The 18,563-nt window shown below is 46.3% G+C and overlaps 1 protein-coding gene across 1 annotated transcript in view; it reads right to left on the bottom strand.

Annotated features, from left to right (window-relative positions):
• Positions 1 to 17,065, bottom strand: part of LOC135235090 (differentially expressed in FDCP 6 homolog) — a 22,039-nt gene extending 4,974 nt beyond the window's left edge. The window contains exons 1-8 of the mRNA XM_064300285.1: positions 16,898 to 17,065; positions 10,477 to 10,617; positions 9,728 to 9,910; positions 5,933 to 6,160; positions 4,874 to 5,020; positions 4,059 to 4,167; positions 3,111 to 3,409; positions 2,238 to 2,405 (exon numbers count right to left, since the gene is read on the bottom strand). Coding sequence (XP_064156355.1) covers positions 2,238 to 2,405; positions 3,111 to 3,409; positions 4,059 to 4,167; positions 4,874 to 5,020; positions 5,933 to 6,160; positions 9,728 to 9,910; positions 10,477 to 10,617; positions 16,898 to 16,993 — 1,371 coding nt within the window. The 5' untranslated portion in view covers positions 16,994 to 17,065. The remainder of the gene's footprint in view (positions 1 to 2,237; positions 2,406 to 3,110; positions 3,410 to 4,058; positions 4,168 to 4,873; positions 5,021 to 5,932; positions 6,161 to 9,727; positions 9,911 to 10,476; positions 10,618 to 16,897) is intronic.
• Positions 17,066 to 18,563: the final 1,498 nt, after the last annotated feature.

Here is an 18,563-nt window from a genome sequence, read left to right as displayed (position 1 = left end):
ATCCACAATTTCTGACTAAAACCAATTTAACATTTATCCATGAATTCCAACCCTAAAGCAAACACTGCCATATTTTCTCTGGGCATCAGACACACAGGCACACACACACATACACACACATGCAGTCCCTCAAAAATGGCTGAACAGTTTCTTCAAGCAGATGAATGAAAATACAAAAATACACAGAATGTCATGGGTGCATTTGGATACAATGCCACAAAATTAACAGAGCAGTGATAATTCTTTGTGCAATTCAAATGAAGGGCAAAAATTAAAAGTCTTATTTTCGGTTTGATTTTCATGCATTTCAGTGTGGTGCCTTCACTGATAAGAAGAACAAATTTGCACGCGCTGATACTATTTTTCAGCCAATCAGGCGGCCCCTGTCTTATGAAAGGAGACAGACCACAGAGAGAATGTCTCAACATGGAGCCCAGCCTCAGATGTGAGGGCCATCTTGTGATGTCACAGAGGTGGCAGCAAAGAACCAATCACACGCATTTACTCAGAGGTTCTACTGGAGTGTGCAGATTGATGGGTGTCTGCTCCAAAGTCATTTAGAGGCTAGCATTCAGGAAATAAAATCTCATGCCTGCAAAATGTCTCTAATGAAAAAAATCACAGCCCTAATATGAGTTTCTTTTTTTTTGCTGGCACAACTGTGGGACAGTGAAATGGGCATGCATACGAGAGTAAGCGAACTACTTTAAATAAGGAAATCTTCACGTGTGTGTGCCTTTGTGGTGGCAGCCTGCGTAGACATATTTAGAAACTGCTGATTTTGTAATGAGGTCAGAGCACTGAAACCGTCCATGGGAATGTGGGTGCAGACAAGCTGTGTGTGCACTTTTGTGTTTGTGTGTGTGTGTGTGTGTGTGTATGTACTGCGTGGGAGAACTGCTTAAATAAAGGAAACACCAACCACAGACCCCCTCTCTGCAAAGCTCAGATTGTTCTTGATGACCCCGCCAGTTCATTCCCTAGATTAACTGATTCAGAGTTGCTTGCCTACTTTGTCGTGCATCTCAAACTATTGCATGGACATTGCGGTCAAAGGGTATCATCAGCTATTAGCAAATTATGTTCACAGCAAAATATTCAATGTTAATTCAACTCCAACAGAGTACATAATGAGTCCAAACGAGACCATGTGTACTCTGAAAGAGTTCGTTTAACACTGAACATTTTACTGTGTGGATTATGATGTCTGTACCGCAGACTTCAGTGTCAAGATCACCTCAGTCACTGTTTGTCGTGAAACCTCAAAAAGTTCAGCAGATTTGCCAAACGTGCCCTATCAACCACCCTTCTTTCAGAGGCTTAGGGAGCAGTGTATAATGTAAATGAGAATGTTTAAGGTTTAGGGAGCAGTGTATAATGTAAATGAGAATGTTTAAGGTTTAGGGTGCAGTGTATAATGTAAATGAGAATGTTTAAGGTTTAGGGTGCAGTGTATAATGTAAATGAGAATGTTTAAGGTTTAGGGAGCAGTGTATAATGTAAATGAGAATGTTTAAGGTTTAGGGTGCAGTGTATAATGTAAATGAGAATGTTTAAGGTTTAGGGAGCAGTGTATAATGTAAATGAGAATGTTTAAGGTTTAGGGTGCAGTGTATAATGTAAATGAGAATGTTTAAGGTTTAGGGTGCAGTGTATAATGTAAATGAGAATGTTTAAGGTTTAAGGAGCAGTGTATAATGTAAATGAGAATGTTTAAGGTTTAGGGTGCAGTGTATAATGTAAATGAGAATGTTTAAGGTTTAGGGAGCAGTGTATAATGTAAATGAGAATGTTTAAGGTTTAGGGTGCAGTGTATAATGTAAATGAGAATGTTTAAGGTTTAGGGAGCAGTGTATAATGTAAATGGGAATGTTTAAGGTTTAGGGTGCAGTGTATAATGTAAATGAGAATGTTTAAGGTTTAGGGAGCAGTGTATAATGTAAATGAGAATGTTTAAGGTTTAGGGAGCAGTGTATAATGTAAACGAGAATGTTTAAGGTTTAGGGAGCAGTGTATAATGTAAATGAGATGTTCAGGTTTAAATGAGAATGTTCAGGGTTTAGGGAGCAGCGTATAGTGTAAATTAGATGTTTACAGTTTAGGGTCCAGCACACTTAGGGCAGAGTGTGCACTCTGTACCTGATCGTTTAGGGCAGAGTATGCACTCAGTACCTGGTCATTTAGGGCAGAGTGTGCACTCAGTACCTGGTCGTATAGGACACAGTGTGCACTCAGTACCTGGTCTGGGCGAAGCGGAAGGCCTCCTCGTCCTGCCGAGCCTTCTTCTCCAGGTAAAGCGCCTCCTCCAGTCGCTGCTGCATCTCCTCCAGCTCCTTAATGCGCCTCTTCTGTCGCTCCGCCTCCGCCTCCTTAAGCGCCATCTCCGCCTGCATGCTGGCCCGCGCCTGGACACGCCCAAGCAAGGGACACAGGGGGAGGGACACACCCCGGGGGAGGGGCACAGGGGTAAGGGCGCAGGGGGAGGGGCACACCCAAGGGGAGGGGCACAGGGGTAAGGGCGCAGGGGAGGGGCACACCCAAGGGGAGGGGCACATACAGGGGGAGGGGCATGCCAAGGGGAAGGGGCACAGAGGGAGGGACACACCCAGGGGAGGGGCACAGGGGTAAGGGCGCAGGGGAGGGGCACACCCAAGGGAAGGGGCACAGGGGTAAGGGCGCAGGGGAGGGGCACACCCAAGGGAAGGGGCACAGGGGTAAGGGCACAGGGGAGGGGCACACCCAAGGGGAGGGGCACATACAGGGGGAGGGGCATGCCAACGGGAAGGGGCACAGGGGGAGGGACACACCCAGGGGGAGGGGCACATACAGGGGAGAGGGGCACACCAGGGGGGAGGGGCACATACAGGGGGGAGGGGCATGCCAAGGGGAAGGGGCACAGAGAGTGACATGCTGTAAGATTCTTCTTACATTTAAACTATAAATCTGGAGACATAATATCCATTTCTACAGCTGGATATTTACTAAAGTTATTCTTATTAAGCACCTTTGCTCAAGGGTGGACCGGTAGTGTCCCACTTTGGGATTTGAACCTGCAATCAGGTTTTAAGTCCGGTTCCCCGATCGGTGTTCTGCACCGCCTCCTTGCTCACCTCCTCGGCCTCCCTGAGCTGCTCCTCCAGGGCCTGCTGCAGCTGCTCGTGCTGCTGGCGCCTCCTCTGCTCGTCCTCCTCCAGGAGCACCTGCGCCTGCTTCTGCGCCTCCCGCAGGAGCTCCAGCTCGGCCAGCTTCCTCTCCTTCTCCTCCTGCAGGGCGCGGAGGCGCTGCAGCTCCTCCTCCTTGGCCACCTGCCGCTGCTCCCGCTGCTCCCGCTGCTCCCGTCGCTTCAGCTTCAGGTCTTTGTGCAGGGAGGACTTCCCCTCCACCGCCAGCCGGATCGCCGTCTGCACCGCTGGGGGGGCGGGGGGGTCAAATACCACCGTGTCTAATTGTGATTGATCAGTTTCCATTTCAGGCGTTATAGATTGTGGATGTACACGTAGGGCCCTGTCATTTTGGATACATGACCTCGTTTCGAAATTGGAAACCCCTCTATCACTTGACTCTTAGTCTGCAGCAGGTTGTGTCTGAAACCCCGCTCTGAAGTAAGACCTCGAGGAGAGGAGCACCTGTGGTGACTATGGGGAAGCAAACTGAGGAATGACTTTCAGCAAACCACTCTTCCAAAACCACTTCACACACAGGATCTAACTTCCGTTTTAATAGCATTGAGAGATTGAGATAAATTTGAAGCTGACTGGAGATACACGAGAAATTACACTCGTGTATCTACACACCCACATACAGCCCCTCCCAGTCACATACAACCCCCCCATTCACCAGAAGTCCTTCCCTCCCATTCACCTGAAGCCCCTCCCACTCACATACAGCCCCTCCCATTCACCTGAAGCCCCTCCTACTCACATACAGTCCCCCCATTTGCCCAATGCCCCTCCCACACATACAGCGCCTCCAATTCACCTGAAGCCCCTTCCACTCACATACAGCCCCTCCCATTCACCTGAAGCCCCTCCCATTCACCTGAAGCCCCTCCCACTCACCTGCAGTCCACTCCTGCCTCTGTTTCGTGTCTGAGGCACTCATCTCATAGGTCTTGGACAATGTTTTCAAACAGAACATGCATCTTTTCCCATCTCTGTCTGGCAGCACCTGAGAGACAGAGCCAATCATATCCACAGCACAGTAGCACAGAGCCAATCATATCCACAGCATAGTACCACAGAGCCAATCATATCCACAGCACAATAGCACAGAGCCAATCATATCCACAGCACAGTACCACAGAGCCAATCATATCCACAGCACAGTAGCACAGAGCCAATCATATCCACAGCATAGTACCACAGAGCCAATCATATCCACAGCATAGTACCACAGAGCCAATCATATCCACAGCACAATAGCACAGAGCCAATCATATCCACAGCACAGTAGCACAGAGCCAATCATACACAGCATAGTAGCACATCATATCACCAGCAGCTACACTTGCACCACAGACCCCCCACAAGACTTGGCAGACATCCAGTGATTCTGGTTTTTGACTGGAATGTCCGGTCTTCAAATTATTAGTACAGGTCCTGTTTGTGGCAGCGACTTGGACATTATAATTTCCCGTCTGAGTAATGAATAGAAAACCTTTAGCAGTAGTTTGTAAAGAACATGTGTGTCAATGACTCCTCGGCCGATAGCTCCCTACCTCGATCGTGATTACGCATCCACCCATGCATGTTGTTCGGTTTTGACATATTATAAATCTGGTAACCCTAACTTCCACCCAGGCCGCACCTACACCTGTTCTCTACACCCTCACCACCTCCACCCCACCCCCACCCGCCAAGAAGACCCTGCCCACCTCCACACAGCAGTTCCTGTCGAGTGTGATGTTTCCCTTGCGCTCTTTCCGGTCCTCGCTGGTGAAGTAGGCCAGCGTGCCGGGCTGCAGGGTGAACCAGCGCTCCACCCAATTCCTGCGCAGCTGGCCCTTCTTCCACAGATATCCCTACAACCACAACACAACTACAACACAACCGTAACACAACTACAACACAACCACAACACAACCCACAACCACAACACAACCACAACACAACCCACAACCACAACACAACTGTAACACAACCACAACACAACCGTAACACAACCACAACACAACTACAACACAACCGTAACACAACTACAACAACACAACCGTAACACAACCACAACACAACCGTAACACAACTACAACACAACCGTAACACAATCGTAACACACCCACAACCACAACACAACCGTAACACACCCACAACCACAACACAACCGTAACACAACCTCAACACAACCGTAACACAACCACAACACAACCATAACACAACTGTAACACACCCAAGACCACAACACAACCGTAACACAACTACAACACAACCGTAACACAACCGTAACACACCCACAACACAACCATAACACAACCGTAACACACCCACAACCAAAACACAACCGTAACACACCCACAACCACAACACAACCGTAGCACAACCACAACACAATAATTAAACAGACATCCCTACACCCAAAACACAACCGTAACACAACTACAACACAACCACAACACAACCGTAACACAGCCGTAACACACCCACAACCACAACACAACCATAACACAACCGTAACACAACCACAAAAACAACAATACAATAGACATCCCTACAACCATAGCACAACCGTAACACAACCACAACAGAACAATTCAATAGACGTCCCTACACCCATTGCACAACCATAACACAACCTCAACACAACAATTCAACAGACATCCCTATCACCATAACACAACCATTCTGCAAATATACTTCTGCAGAACAAAGCATTCTTGGAATAACAATGCATGTTTATATTAAAATGTATTTTTATATACTCTAGAGAAACCGCCCACCTCTTTGAGTACATCTCCAACGATCTCCCGGTAAACCTCTTCAATAGCCATGCTGACCACGTCCGCGTCAATGCCTCTTGTCAGCTTCCCAGAATTCATCAGTTCTAGGAAGACCCAGACGGTGAAGCCACGCTGCTGCACAGAATCCTTGGAAATGAAGTCCTCCAGCTCCACGCAGTTGAGTTCCACACTCATGGCCATGCAGACTTTCTTCAATAAATAATCTATCTGGAATCGGGGGGATGACAGACATCACATGAGCTATTCTAAGATAAGTGCATTTTGCAAAAAATAAAAATAAGTTTTATTTTTATGTATGCAGTAGACACCATCCCCTGTTCTTAAGGCTGTTGTGCTGGCATACAATAGTGGCTCTATGTGCCCTAGACACTGAAATAAAACCCTCACAATCAGGTTGTGCTCAGTTTACAGTGGGTAGGCATTGATGGATAATTAAGTGTGAGCCTGAACATTTGTGGCAGTCCTTGCTGTACACGACTTAGCTACAGGGGTTAAACACATTCAGAGGCCACTTTATTACATATACCAGCACAAACAGCACAAATAGCACAAATAGCCTGCTCCTACAAACAGCCAATCATGCGGCTGAAACTCAGTATATAAAGCAAGCAGAAGTGGTGAAGAGGTTTAGTTGTTGTTCAACTGAACATTAGAATGGGCAGGATGGGTGATCTAAGCTACTTTGACTGTGGTGATTGTTGCTGCCAGACAAAATGGTTCTAGTATCTCAGAAACAGCTGAGACTCACATACTACAGTCTCTAGAGTGTAGAGAATGCTGCAATACACACAAAAAAATCCAGCAGCAGTTCTGTGGGCAAAATACACTGTTAACGAGAGAGGTCAGAGGAGAATGGGCAGACTCATTGAAGCTAACATAAAGGCCATAAATGCTAAAAAAGCAGCTGTTCGCAACAGTGTTGTGTTTGAAGGGCATCTCTGAATGCACAATGCATGGGCTACAGCAGCAGAAGACCATGCTAGGGTTCCACTCCTGTCAGCTAAGAACAGGAAGATAGGTTTACAGTGGGTAATGCGATCACCAAAAATTGAAAATTGGAAGAATGTTGCCTGGTCTGACAAATTTTTATTTCAGCTGTGACATGCAGATGGTAGGGTCAGAAATTGGCGTAAACAACGTAAATCCATGGATCCATCCTGCCTTGTATCAACAGTACCAGCTGGTGGTGTTGGTGCAACAGTGTGGGGAATATTTTCTTTACATATATTACAGTAGGCCCCTTAATGCCAATAGAGCATCACTTCAATGCCACAGCATACCTAGGCAGTGTAGCTGTGCATCCCTCTATGATCACTTCCACCAAGCTAATGTGCTATGTCACAAAGCACGCACCATCTCAGGCTGGTTCCAAGAACATGACAGCAAGTTTACTCCATGGCCTGCACAGCCCCCAGACCTCACTCCAGCCGAGCACCTTTGGGATGAGGTAGAACGGGAGGTACGCAGCAGGGATTTGTGGCCGAAAAATCTGCAGTGATGCCGTCAAGTCAGCATGGACCAAAATCCCTAAGGAATGTTTCCAGCACCTTGTTGAATCTATGCCGCAAAGAATTCAGGCTTTTCTGGAGGCAAATCGGGGTTTTACCCAGTTCTACAGCGGTGTTCCTAGTGAAGTGGCCACTGACTGATATATATAGTCAATTATACAAATGTTTTACCTCATTGTGATACACCCAAATATAACCAATATAATGCATCATTAAACACAAATGAAATGACAATATATTGGCATGTATTGAAAACGTATTTAGAGTGTCTTCGCATCATAAATGTATCTTCGATGTACGTATTACAGTATACATCTCAGACTATGACGATGTGTTTTTGTTTGAATGAGGGCTTTTAGCGGAGACAATGGGTGCACTGATCATAATGAGGGCTCGAGGTCAGACCGAGGAGAAGCAGGCCACTGTGACACCCAGCCCACGATGGCCCGGCCATTCCGGAGAGTTCCACAGAGCGCTCTGTGTTTCTGCGCTATTACGCTTAGCATCCGAAGCCAAGCGCAAGGCGTATGAACACAGGAGCAGAGGACAGACACTGCACGCTCATACCCCACCTCAGCGGAGAACAACATCCTGAACCGCGCAACCAACCATCATGGAAGATTTATGAGCATTTTGCAGCACCTTAGAATACGTTGACGAATATACAAATTATTGCCGGGTACTACAATATTGTTTATTGTTTAAATGCGAATGTGATGTGAAATGTTTTTATCAAAAGTTTGCCAAAAAGTCTGTATATTTGCAGCATATCACAATATATTCTATTTTCATCAGGGAAAGCGGAGACCCATTGTGCATCCTTGTTGTCGAACATGAAAAAAAACAAAACGTAAATCCTGGACCGATTATCCCTGAAATAAACCTATAACAAAAATCTATAACAGTGGTCTGTAACCCTGGTCCCAGCAACATACAGTCAATTCAGTCAACCGATTTTTTATTTTACCCGTAATGTGTTGAGTGGCAGTTAATTGGTCAATTAAAGTACCTGACTACACAGTCAGCTTTAGGCTAGTTTCTTTGGTCTGAACCATAGACCGTATAAAAATATGGACGAAGTGCTTCATGACGTCACTCACTGATTTGCTATGGTTAGTGCTCACTGGCACATGAAACCCAAACTAGGGCGCAGCCATTACCCGTTGCAACCAACGCAAGTGCAGTGGAGCGAAAGACTAGAGTCTCAGACTACAGGAAAATCCACCCCGACTACCTTACATGGTAATTAGACACGCCCACGTCTGGACAACAAGCGTGGCCTTGCAACCACAGAACCGTAGTCATAACATTTCAAAAAAGTTAATTGTGCAAGATACGTTTAGTGTTAAGATATTTACATAGAAAAATAGATAAAATAGATCACTAGCTAACTAGCAAGCTAGTTATATAGACAGATAACAGAATTCTAGATAGCTAGACAGATATATCACGAGATAACTAGCTAGCAAGCTAGACAGACAGGCAGATCGATAGCAAGACAGCTTGCTCCCCCTAGCTAAGTAAATCCCGCTAGCTTGTCTTCTTAAAGAAGCTTCAAAACTGCTTACAAATCTGATTTCACCAACAACATATACGAATTATAAAAGACGAGACTTTATGAGAATCAACTGAAACCCCGAAATCTGGAAAACTGGAGAGAAGAATCCTTAGAATAGCGGTTTAGTAAGTGAGACACGAACATTTTTGACCTTGGACTTTTAAATGGTGAGATCGTATGTAGCTAGCTAATCGGAATAAAACGACACAGCATCACACCTGCCGCTGAAGCACTCTGCCTGGCTGCGAGGATGGGGAAATTTTTATATGGTCATACCGTAGTAGGACAAGCCACATTGCACGCACTGAAATTAATCCAGATTTGGGAATTTTGGCGGAATTATTTTAAAAAATCAGACCCAGGGGAGACATTACAAGGGATGGGATTAACTAGTTAAACCATCATTTCCTGTGTAAAAACTGTATTGACTTTATACTGGCCTCTTTTCAGGCTTTCCCCATTGACTTAACATTGGGCGGGCGGGGTTTCAAGTTCTTTTTGCAACCAGGCGTTGCAGTTCACGCAGTAGCCACTGGGGTAAAAGGCTTCACTCATAGACGCGAGTTGTTGCCCCTTGGTCTGAACCGATGGTTGATTTGTAGGTGAAAATGGGAGCCGGCGGACCCTGCAGCTCGGCAGGACCAGGGTTTGGGGAGCCCTGGCCTGTGGACCGGAGGAGGTTATAACGGGAGGATGCTGCGGACTGACCTCGTCAGGAACCATGACCAGCGGATACTTGTCCTCCGACAGGAAGTTGAAGAGGCACCAGAGGCGGAAGGCGTCCTTGCCCGGCAGCGTTCTGCCGTTCTTCTCGGGGCGGTAGTTCTTCTTGGCGGTAAGGGTCCAGCAGAGCTCGTCCACGTTCTCCTTCAGGAAAGAGCCCTCCTTAACCTGAGGGCGGAGGAAGGCCACACACACCATGACTCGTCACCTTGACTGTGTGTAGCCAGTTGGTCAGGACTCAGGTGTACTAGTACCTCCACTACCTGACAGATTTTCACCAGCACTTTCTCTAGAGCCTTTGACTCAACCAAGTAACCATTTTTTCATGACCCTTTGACTCATTTGGTATCTTTGTGTTGATGGTCATTGAGAATTAAGGTTTTTTTTGGTAGGACATGAAACTGGTCTGACAGATAGAGCACATTCTATGGAAGGTGAGGGTAGAAACTGTACCTGATTATAAATAATATTCACAGTCAACAGTCTGGAGGTGATGATGTGATTATTATTAATATTTCCAGTCTGCAGTGTAAGGGAAGTGGCTGAACCTTCTTCAGGTACGAATGACTAATTACTGTTATAATAACTGTTACTAATATTAACATTAAAAAATTATTCATTATTAAAGGTGAAGATAATATTAATGTTGTGTTAGGGCAGGATCAGGGGCCAGTATCACATGTTCCAGATTTGGGACGGTTCCAGGTTTTACTCAGGTCCCTGTAGTACTGTACCTTGTCCAGGATGTACTTGTTGAGGTAGGGCATGTAGCCCTGGCTGGAGACGGGGCCATCATCGTCATCCCGAAAATGTTCCTCAAGGGCCACAGGGTCATGGGGGATACTCAGCACTGTGCACAGGTTATGAGACAGAACCTGCAAAGCACGGACACAACATACAAAACATATGAACACACTCAGCACTGTGCACAGGTTATGAGACAGAACCTGCAAAGCACGGACACAACATACAAACACATATGAACACACTCAGCACTGTGCACAGGTTATGAGACAGAGAACCGGCACCTAAAAGCACAGAACACAACATACAAACACATATGAACACACTCAGCACTGTGCACAGGTTATGAGACAGAACCTGCAAAGCACGGACACAACATACAAACACATATGAACACACTCAGCACTGTGCACAGGTTATGAGACAGAACCTGCAAAGCACGGACACAACATACAAACACATATGACAATAGCACTGTGCACAGGTTAGACAGAACCTGAGCAGACACAATACAAACACATATGAACACACTCAGCACTGTGCACAGGTTATGAGACAGAACCTGCAAAGCACGGACACAACATACAAACACATATGAACACACTCAGCACTGTGCACAGGTTATGAGACAGAACCTGCAAAGCACGGACACAACATACAAACACATATGAAACACATCTAAACTCAGCACTGTGCACAGGTTATGAGACAGAACCTGCAAAGCACGGACACAACATACAAACACATATGAACACACTCAGCACTGTGCACAGGTTATGAGACAGAACCTGCAAAGCACGGACACAACATACAAACACATATGAACACACTCAGCACTGTGCACAGGTTATGAGACAGAACCTGCAAAGCACGGACACAACATACAAACACATATGAACACACAAACATACAAACACATATGAACACACACATGTTCACTGATATATGCAACAAACAAGAGCTCTTCTGAAACAGAATAGAGGCAGATCACAGAAACGAAGGGGGTGGCTGCAGAATACATGGGTACGGTTTCGCCCTCACAGTGATTGGCAGTTTAATTTGGGAGGCGCGACGTCACCATCCCCCAGAATGACAGAAACTGAAACACATAGTTCTGTGGAATAAAGCTTGAGTCACACTTTCTACAATCCCTCGTCAGAAAGTCGCAAAGCACATAACTGAGCAGAATTATGCTGTTTAACTCAAGCTTTAAATATCTGTTTAAAGTATCCATTCTACTGCTACAAAGCTTCAAGCAAAAGATAACAAGACTTAACATGGGAATCAGATTCAAGCAACCTGGAGACAAACCTGTGAAAAATATTGACATCATTCCATAAGCAAGTGAAAAAACTAAACGCTATATCTCCAGTTGTGCATTTAGTCTACATAATTATGTGTTTTAGATGTTTGAGTATGAAGATAATAACAGAACACGCTTTGAATACCCATGTCACACAAAGTGCTCTCCAAGACACCAGAGCTGGCTTCAGTGTTCTCTGAGGGAAGCATTTTTCATCATTTTCATAATAAAATACGTCAAAAGGAGAGGAACATCTGACCACTGTGGTACTGGTGTTTATATTCTCTTATGTATTTGACAAATGCTCTAATTATTTTAAAAGATTTTGAGACATGTTTGGTGAAAATGTCATTAATGATGAAACATAAAATACTGAAATGATCATGTTTTCCCCGTGCAGCAATCAAATGAACTCTAATAGTTCTAGTTTAATACTATCGCTCCCTAGGATAATTGAGAGCTAAATGTAGCTATTGATTGTATGGAGTTTTAACTACCTTCTGCATAGTTTAATTTGTTCTCCCAAGCATACTCAAAATAAACTTGGAGGACTGTCTTCCCAGGCCTTATCTTGTTCTGTGATGAACATGAAAAAATCCCCAGGAACAGTGTGTTCTGACTGCTTGGGGTCATTAGTTGCTGTCCATTTGACTGAAAGTCATTTGATTTAAAAGCAGCCAGTGACTGATTGGATGAACTAAAAAGAGCCACCGTTTGACTGGACGAGCTAGATTAGATACTAAGCACTCATAAATGAGCCTGGCAAGGTAGTAGAGACTCAGTGTGTATTACAGCGGTCTGAGAAGAGATCACACCCACAGACTTCACAACCATACAAAACCACACAATCTCATTAAAAAAACCGATCATGGTACGTAGATGACACATTCAGGGGCCTGTGACACATTCAGGGGCCTGTGACACATTCAGGGGCCTGCGACACATTCAGAGGCCTGTGACACAATCACGAATATTAACCATGAAAACTATATGTGTGCAGTATGCAGAAAAGGTCCCTTTGAGTGTGAGAATACAGGCACCACAATATAAAACATAATTATCAATCAATTAAACATAAAAATGACTCCATAGTACTGGTCTAAACTCAGAAAGCTTTAAGCATAGCACAAAGGTATCAGAACAGTTGATGTGCTTAGCAGGGTCTAAAAGCACATAGCCAGAGCTTACCAAGCATGAACAAACCTAGACGGGATCAAGCATGCTTAGACATACAAGCAGGTAGAGCAGCAGTTATTTCTACGATTTCTGTGATGCAGGTCTACCACGTACACTTTGACTGGTATCCTGGACATTATGTTTTAAAGAGTTGCATTCTGAAGTGTGTCAGCTTGCTTGGAAATATGCCTGAAAGAGTGATTAGACATCTAGAAAATGCCCCATGACCAGCTTCACTATGGTGTGATGTGACACGTTTCTTACTTACACCACACCTCATTACAGGAGAAGAGTGGCCTATTCTTTTTTTCTCCTTCATGTGGAACCTGCAATTGTTTCTGAAGTCATTGCGGTGGTGACACCACCACGTACACACACACACACACACACACAAAGAGGAAAGAACTTCCGCCACAAATGTTTAAAATGCACCGCAACAGACCATTTCCACACATAAAAGGATCCAATACATACACTGCAGTGCCCATGCTTCATCATAGATTCAGGTTAAAGTGATAAGGATATACAGGCAAAGTATACTAATTTTAATCATATAAACTGACTGGCTGATGCTTCATAGGATGAAAAAATATTTGATCAATAACCTCCCAATCTAGGTTCCTATTCAATACATGGAAACTCCAGTCCCAAACAGAAGCCATGCAAATTAAATTCTTACAAAAAGAGGAAGAGCTCCTGGAACAGACTCAGGTGAAGGAACAGAATAAATTGAAGCTGGGCTGCCCAATCCCCATGAACTTTAACATCAAAAAAAATTCAGTGTGAATGCAAAAACAAAAGCCTCGGACCCCATCAATAAATATTCATTCTAGCAAATGTGTAGCCGGACTTATGAACAACAACAGAAATGACAAAATATCTATTTTCTTCATTTCTGTATTAGTAAAAAAAAAACCACCCGGTGGCTTGTTTGTGCCAGCCGGTGACTGCAGCATGATGGGACAGTTTACATTTGCTGCTCAGAAACAGACAATATCGCTTCTTCAGATCGGAGATCTCAAACAGTCGCCTCGCAGCGTGCAGGCTGCGGATATGTAAAGATGCAGGCCACATCCTGCTGGCCCCGCCTCTTCCTCTTCCTCTCCTGCTGCTGCTGCATTCGAGAGGGGCCTGAGGCTCCGAGTCTCTGGGTCTGTGAGACTGTGCTGTGCCCAGGTCTCTGGGTCTGTGAGACTGTGCTGTGCCCAGGTCTCTGGGGCAGTGAGACTGTGCTGTGCCCAGGTCTCTGGGTCTTAGAGACTGTGCTGTGCCCAGGTCTCTGGGTCTGTGAGACTGTGCTGTGCCCAGGTCTCTGGGTCTGTGAGACTCTGTTGTGCCCAGGTCTCTGGGTCTGTGAGACTGTGCTGTGCCCAGGTCTCTAGGTCTGGAGACTGTGCTGCCCAGGTCTCTGGGTCTGTGAGACTGTTGTGCCCGGGTCTCTGGTCTGAGAGAGTCTCTGGGTCTGGAGACTTGCTGTGCCCAGGTCTCTGGGTCTGGAGACTGTGCTGTGCCCAGGTCTCTGGGCAGTGAGACTGTGTGCCAGGTCTCTAGGTCTGTGAGACTGTGCTGTGCCCAGGTCTCTGGGTCTGTGAGACTGTGCTGTGCCCAGGTCTCTGGGTCTGTGAGACTGTGCTGTGCCCAGGTCTCTGGGTCTGTGAGACTGTGCTGTGCCCAGGTCTCTGGGTCTGTGAGACTGTGCTGTGCCCAGGTCTCTGGGTCTGTGAGACTGTGCTGTGCCCAGGTCTCTGGGTCTGGAGACTTGTGTGCCAGGTCTCTGGGTCTGTGAGACTGTGCTGTGCCCAGGTCTCTGGGTCTGAGAGACTGTGCTGTGCAGGTCTCGTCGTGAGACGGTCAGGTCTGGGTCTGTGAGACTATGCTGTCCCAGTCTCTGGTCTGAGATGTGCTGTGCCCAGGTCTCTGGGCGTGGACTGTGAGCAGTCTTGCTGTAATTTGTGCCCAGGTCTCTGGGTCTGTGAGACTCTGCTGTGCCCAGGTCTCTGGGTCTGTGAGACTGAGGCTCAGGGTCTCTAGGTCTGTGAGACTGTGCCTCGGGTGTGAGACTGGCCAGGTCTCTGGGGCAGTGAGACTGTGCTGTGCCCAGGTCTCTGGGGCAGTGAGACTGTGCTGTGCCCAGGTCTGTGAGACTGTGCTGTGCCAAGGTCTCTGGGTCTGTGAGACTGTGCTGTGCCCAGGTCTCTGGGGCAGTGAGACTGTGTTGTGCCCAGGTCTCTGGGTCTGTGAGACTGTGCTGTGCCCAGGTCTCTGGGGCAGTGAGACTGTGTTGTGCCCAGGTCTCTGGGTCTGTGAGACTGTGAGGCTCAGGGTCTCTGGGTCTGTGAGACTGTGCTGTGCCCAGGTCTCTGAGACTGTGTTATGCCCAGGTCTCTGGGTCTGTGAGACTGTGAGGCTCAGGGTCTCTGGGTCTGTGAGACTGTGCTGTGCCCAGGTCTCTGGGTCTGGGAGACTGTGCTGTGCCCAGGTCTCTGGGTCTGAGAGACTGCGAGGCTCTCCAGGAACTCTGTTTCTGGAGATCTACCATCCTGTAGGTTTTCATTTCAACCCTAGTTTTGTACACCTGATTCTACTAATTAGCAGCTCAACGAGATCTCTAGCTGTTAAATGAGATGTGGTTTGTTAGGGTTGGAGTGAAAACCTACAGGATGGTAGATCTCCAGGAGCAGGATTGGGCAGCCCAGCAATAAGTGAAATAATTGCCCCAAATGGTACCCATTTCCATGGCAACTCACAAACGTAAACCTCTGGAGCCAATTTAGCCACCTCTCTATCTGCAGCCATCCAGGAAGTGCCCTGTCCTGTAATCCAGGATGAAAGAACTGGGCCTCCCCCTCAGATAAAACGCACATCCTCCTCACTGCCCCACACTGAGGTCCAGGTGTGTCTACCTGGCGGAACAGGTGGACATTTCCTATATGAGGAACGAGATGTCTCTAGGAGCAGTCTGAGAAGACAAAGACCATGTTAAACTGAAACGAAAGAGTGACCGTGTGGAAGATTACCAGCCCAGAGCTGGGCTGAATGTGCTCTTCAGCTGGTGGCTCAGCGACGGGATTCCAAAACCTGGTCCTATTAGAGCCATGTCATGTGACCAAGAGAATGACCCTCTACTGAGGCCTGTGTCCTATCATACTGTCCAGGTCACATCCAGCTATATTTAGTTATTAATGCATTACCCTGCCTGTTTAGGCACATTTTGGCACAATCATAAACTTCATGAATTGTGATAGAAGTACGCATTCATTCAAACTACAAAATTATTGCCAGTGATACTTTATTGTTACGCTATTTTCTGACTCATATTATTGCTGTGGTTTATTTTGTGTACAATTATGTACTACTGTTGTGTATAATACTAGTGGAAGAGTTGCCAGATATGATGATGTCTATCCACCATACAGCTGCCCTTTATATCAAACATATTGAAACAGTGAGAGCTCCTGAAAAATTACCGGTATCCTCTAAATCCAGCAGACAGACAACAAATTCAGTAATCTCTTCCCATCGTGAAGAACAGACCGCACTACTAAATGAAATGAGCAAACGTCCAACCCTCGAACCAGAGCACATCAGAACCATTAGGCTCTACCAAGTAGGAAATGCACAACAAACAATAGCCAAGTGGATCACAAATAGTTTGATAAACACACAAAGAAAGCGATGGAGATTGAGCTTGATTCTCTCACCTTTATGAGCAATTATGTCTATTCTTCTGTCTGCCTGTGCCACGCTGTACCGAAGACAGCAAGCAGCAGCGCTGGTGGAGAACTGTGTGTGCTCTTGGGGAGTTTCAGTCGGAAATGAGACTGCACTGCACATGTCGAGAGTGAAGGCTCCTCAGAGAGAGAGCCCTTTTGCCCCACAGAAGCAGGCAGAACCCCCACACCTGTTCCCCGATAAACAGGCAGAGACCCTACCTTGAGCTGGGACTTGGACACCTTCCCGCTCTTCTCCACGTCCAGCGCGGTGAAGGCGTACCAGATGGACTTCAGGAGCTCCGTACGCAGGTCCATGGCTGCAGTAGCATGACGCTCTCTTTTTCTCTCTCTCTTTCTTTCTGCTTCCTTCCCCCCTTCTGCCTGTTCTCCACCGCTGACTCGTGGCCCTGCCCTAGCAGCCACCCACTCTCGTGGCCCGTATCCGCACGTGTGATTACAACAGGGCAATATCGCCCCCTGTCTGACACCATGCTTATTGCATTCACCTGTCCATAACTCACAGATACAGGTACCTAGTTAAAGTAAACTTCATTGTAGAGGTGCACCTTAATTCTAATGTCTAATCTATAATTCTTTGAACGTTGAAATAATCTGCACGCCCAACGCATTGCCAGTATACGGGAGGACAAGTAGAGTCAATAACTAGGGGCAGTGATCTTCATTTCTGGTCCTGGCAGGCCACAGGGTCCGCTGGTTTTTGTTTTCATCTTAATATCAACAACCAACTCAGACCCGAGAAACCAGGTGAGGTGAGTGTGGAGGGGCGCGTGGTTAGCACGCCATCTGCAGGCAGAGAGGGAGCGGTTCAGCCAGCATGCAAAAACCAGCAGACCCTGCAGCCCCCCAAGACCAGGAATGAAGATTGCTGCCCTAGGGTTGGCCAAAGGCTTCTTATAGTAAAAGTGCCCTGAATGAGCTCTCCTGTCCTGTAGCAGCAAGACTGAGACAGAGGTCTTATAATGGACAGTGCTTGGAACTTGGAAGTACTCACAAGATCACAAGTTGTGATTGGCGGCAGTGTAGTATAACGGATAAGGAGCTTGTCTTGTGACCTAATGGTCACAAGGTTGATTCCAAGGTAGCACCCTGCCCTTGTACCCTTGTTTAGGTACTTAACCTGCTTTGCTTTAGTACAGATCCAGCTGTATAAATGAAAAAAAAAAAAAAAAACTAAATCTGTGTAAATCACTCTGGAGAGGAGTGTCTGCTAAATGGCTGTAAAGCAATGTAAAGCCCTTCAGGCAAACTGAGATGTGCAATGAGACCTGTGCGTTGAACAGATTACCGGACAGAAAAAGTTGAGTCTTTGGCGTAGAAGTGATATGAGAAGCTATGCGAGGAGATGGAGAAAAGCAGGAAAGGGAAAAGTGGAGGGTGCCAAGTATGCAGTTAATCCTGCTAGCGTCAGCAACCTGCCAGTTCAGAAGGAAGCGATTCTCACAGCAAGCAGGCAGACCACAAAGGGAAGTCCTGTATGATGCAACAGTTGTGGGTTATCACCTGTGCTTCCTTTTACCTTCTAAGTCAAATAAAGTGGCATGTAACAATCCACTCATTAACAAGATATTAAAATATGCCAAAAGAGTTTGGGTTTCTTCCTCAATGCAGGCAAACTGAGGCATCAGTAGCATTATAGACATTTGTTAAACTCTGATAACATCCACCAAACCTGCAGGAGAAACAAAATGGCGCCTTTATCTGTCCACTAATGAGAGGGGTGTCAAGAGAGTGACGCGTAGGAGATGAAGAACAGCACAATGCACTGTTATGCCACAATACATCATAAATGTAGGCTACTGCTGCACTGCTCAATATAGCTACGTAGCAGAAAGAAGGTCTTTCTGTTGGGCTGTCTTACATTGGC

The sequence above is a fragment of the Anguilla rostrata genome, chromosome 11 (assembly GCF_018555375.3).
Source record: "Anguilla rostrata isolate EN2019 chromosome 11, ASM1855537v3, whole genome shotgun sequence".
In the NCBI taxonomy this organism is placed as follows: Eukaryota; Metazoa; Chordata; class Actinopteri; order Anguilliformes; family Anguillidae; genus Anguilla; species Anguilla rostrata.
This window is presented reverse-complemented; position numbering and strand designations above follow the sequence as displayed.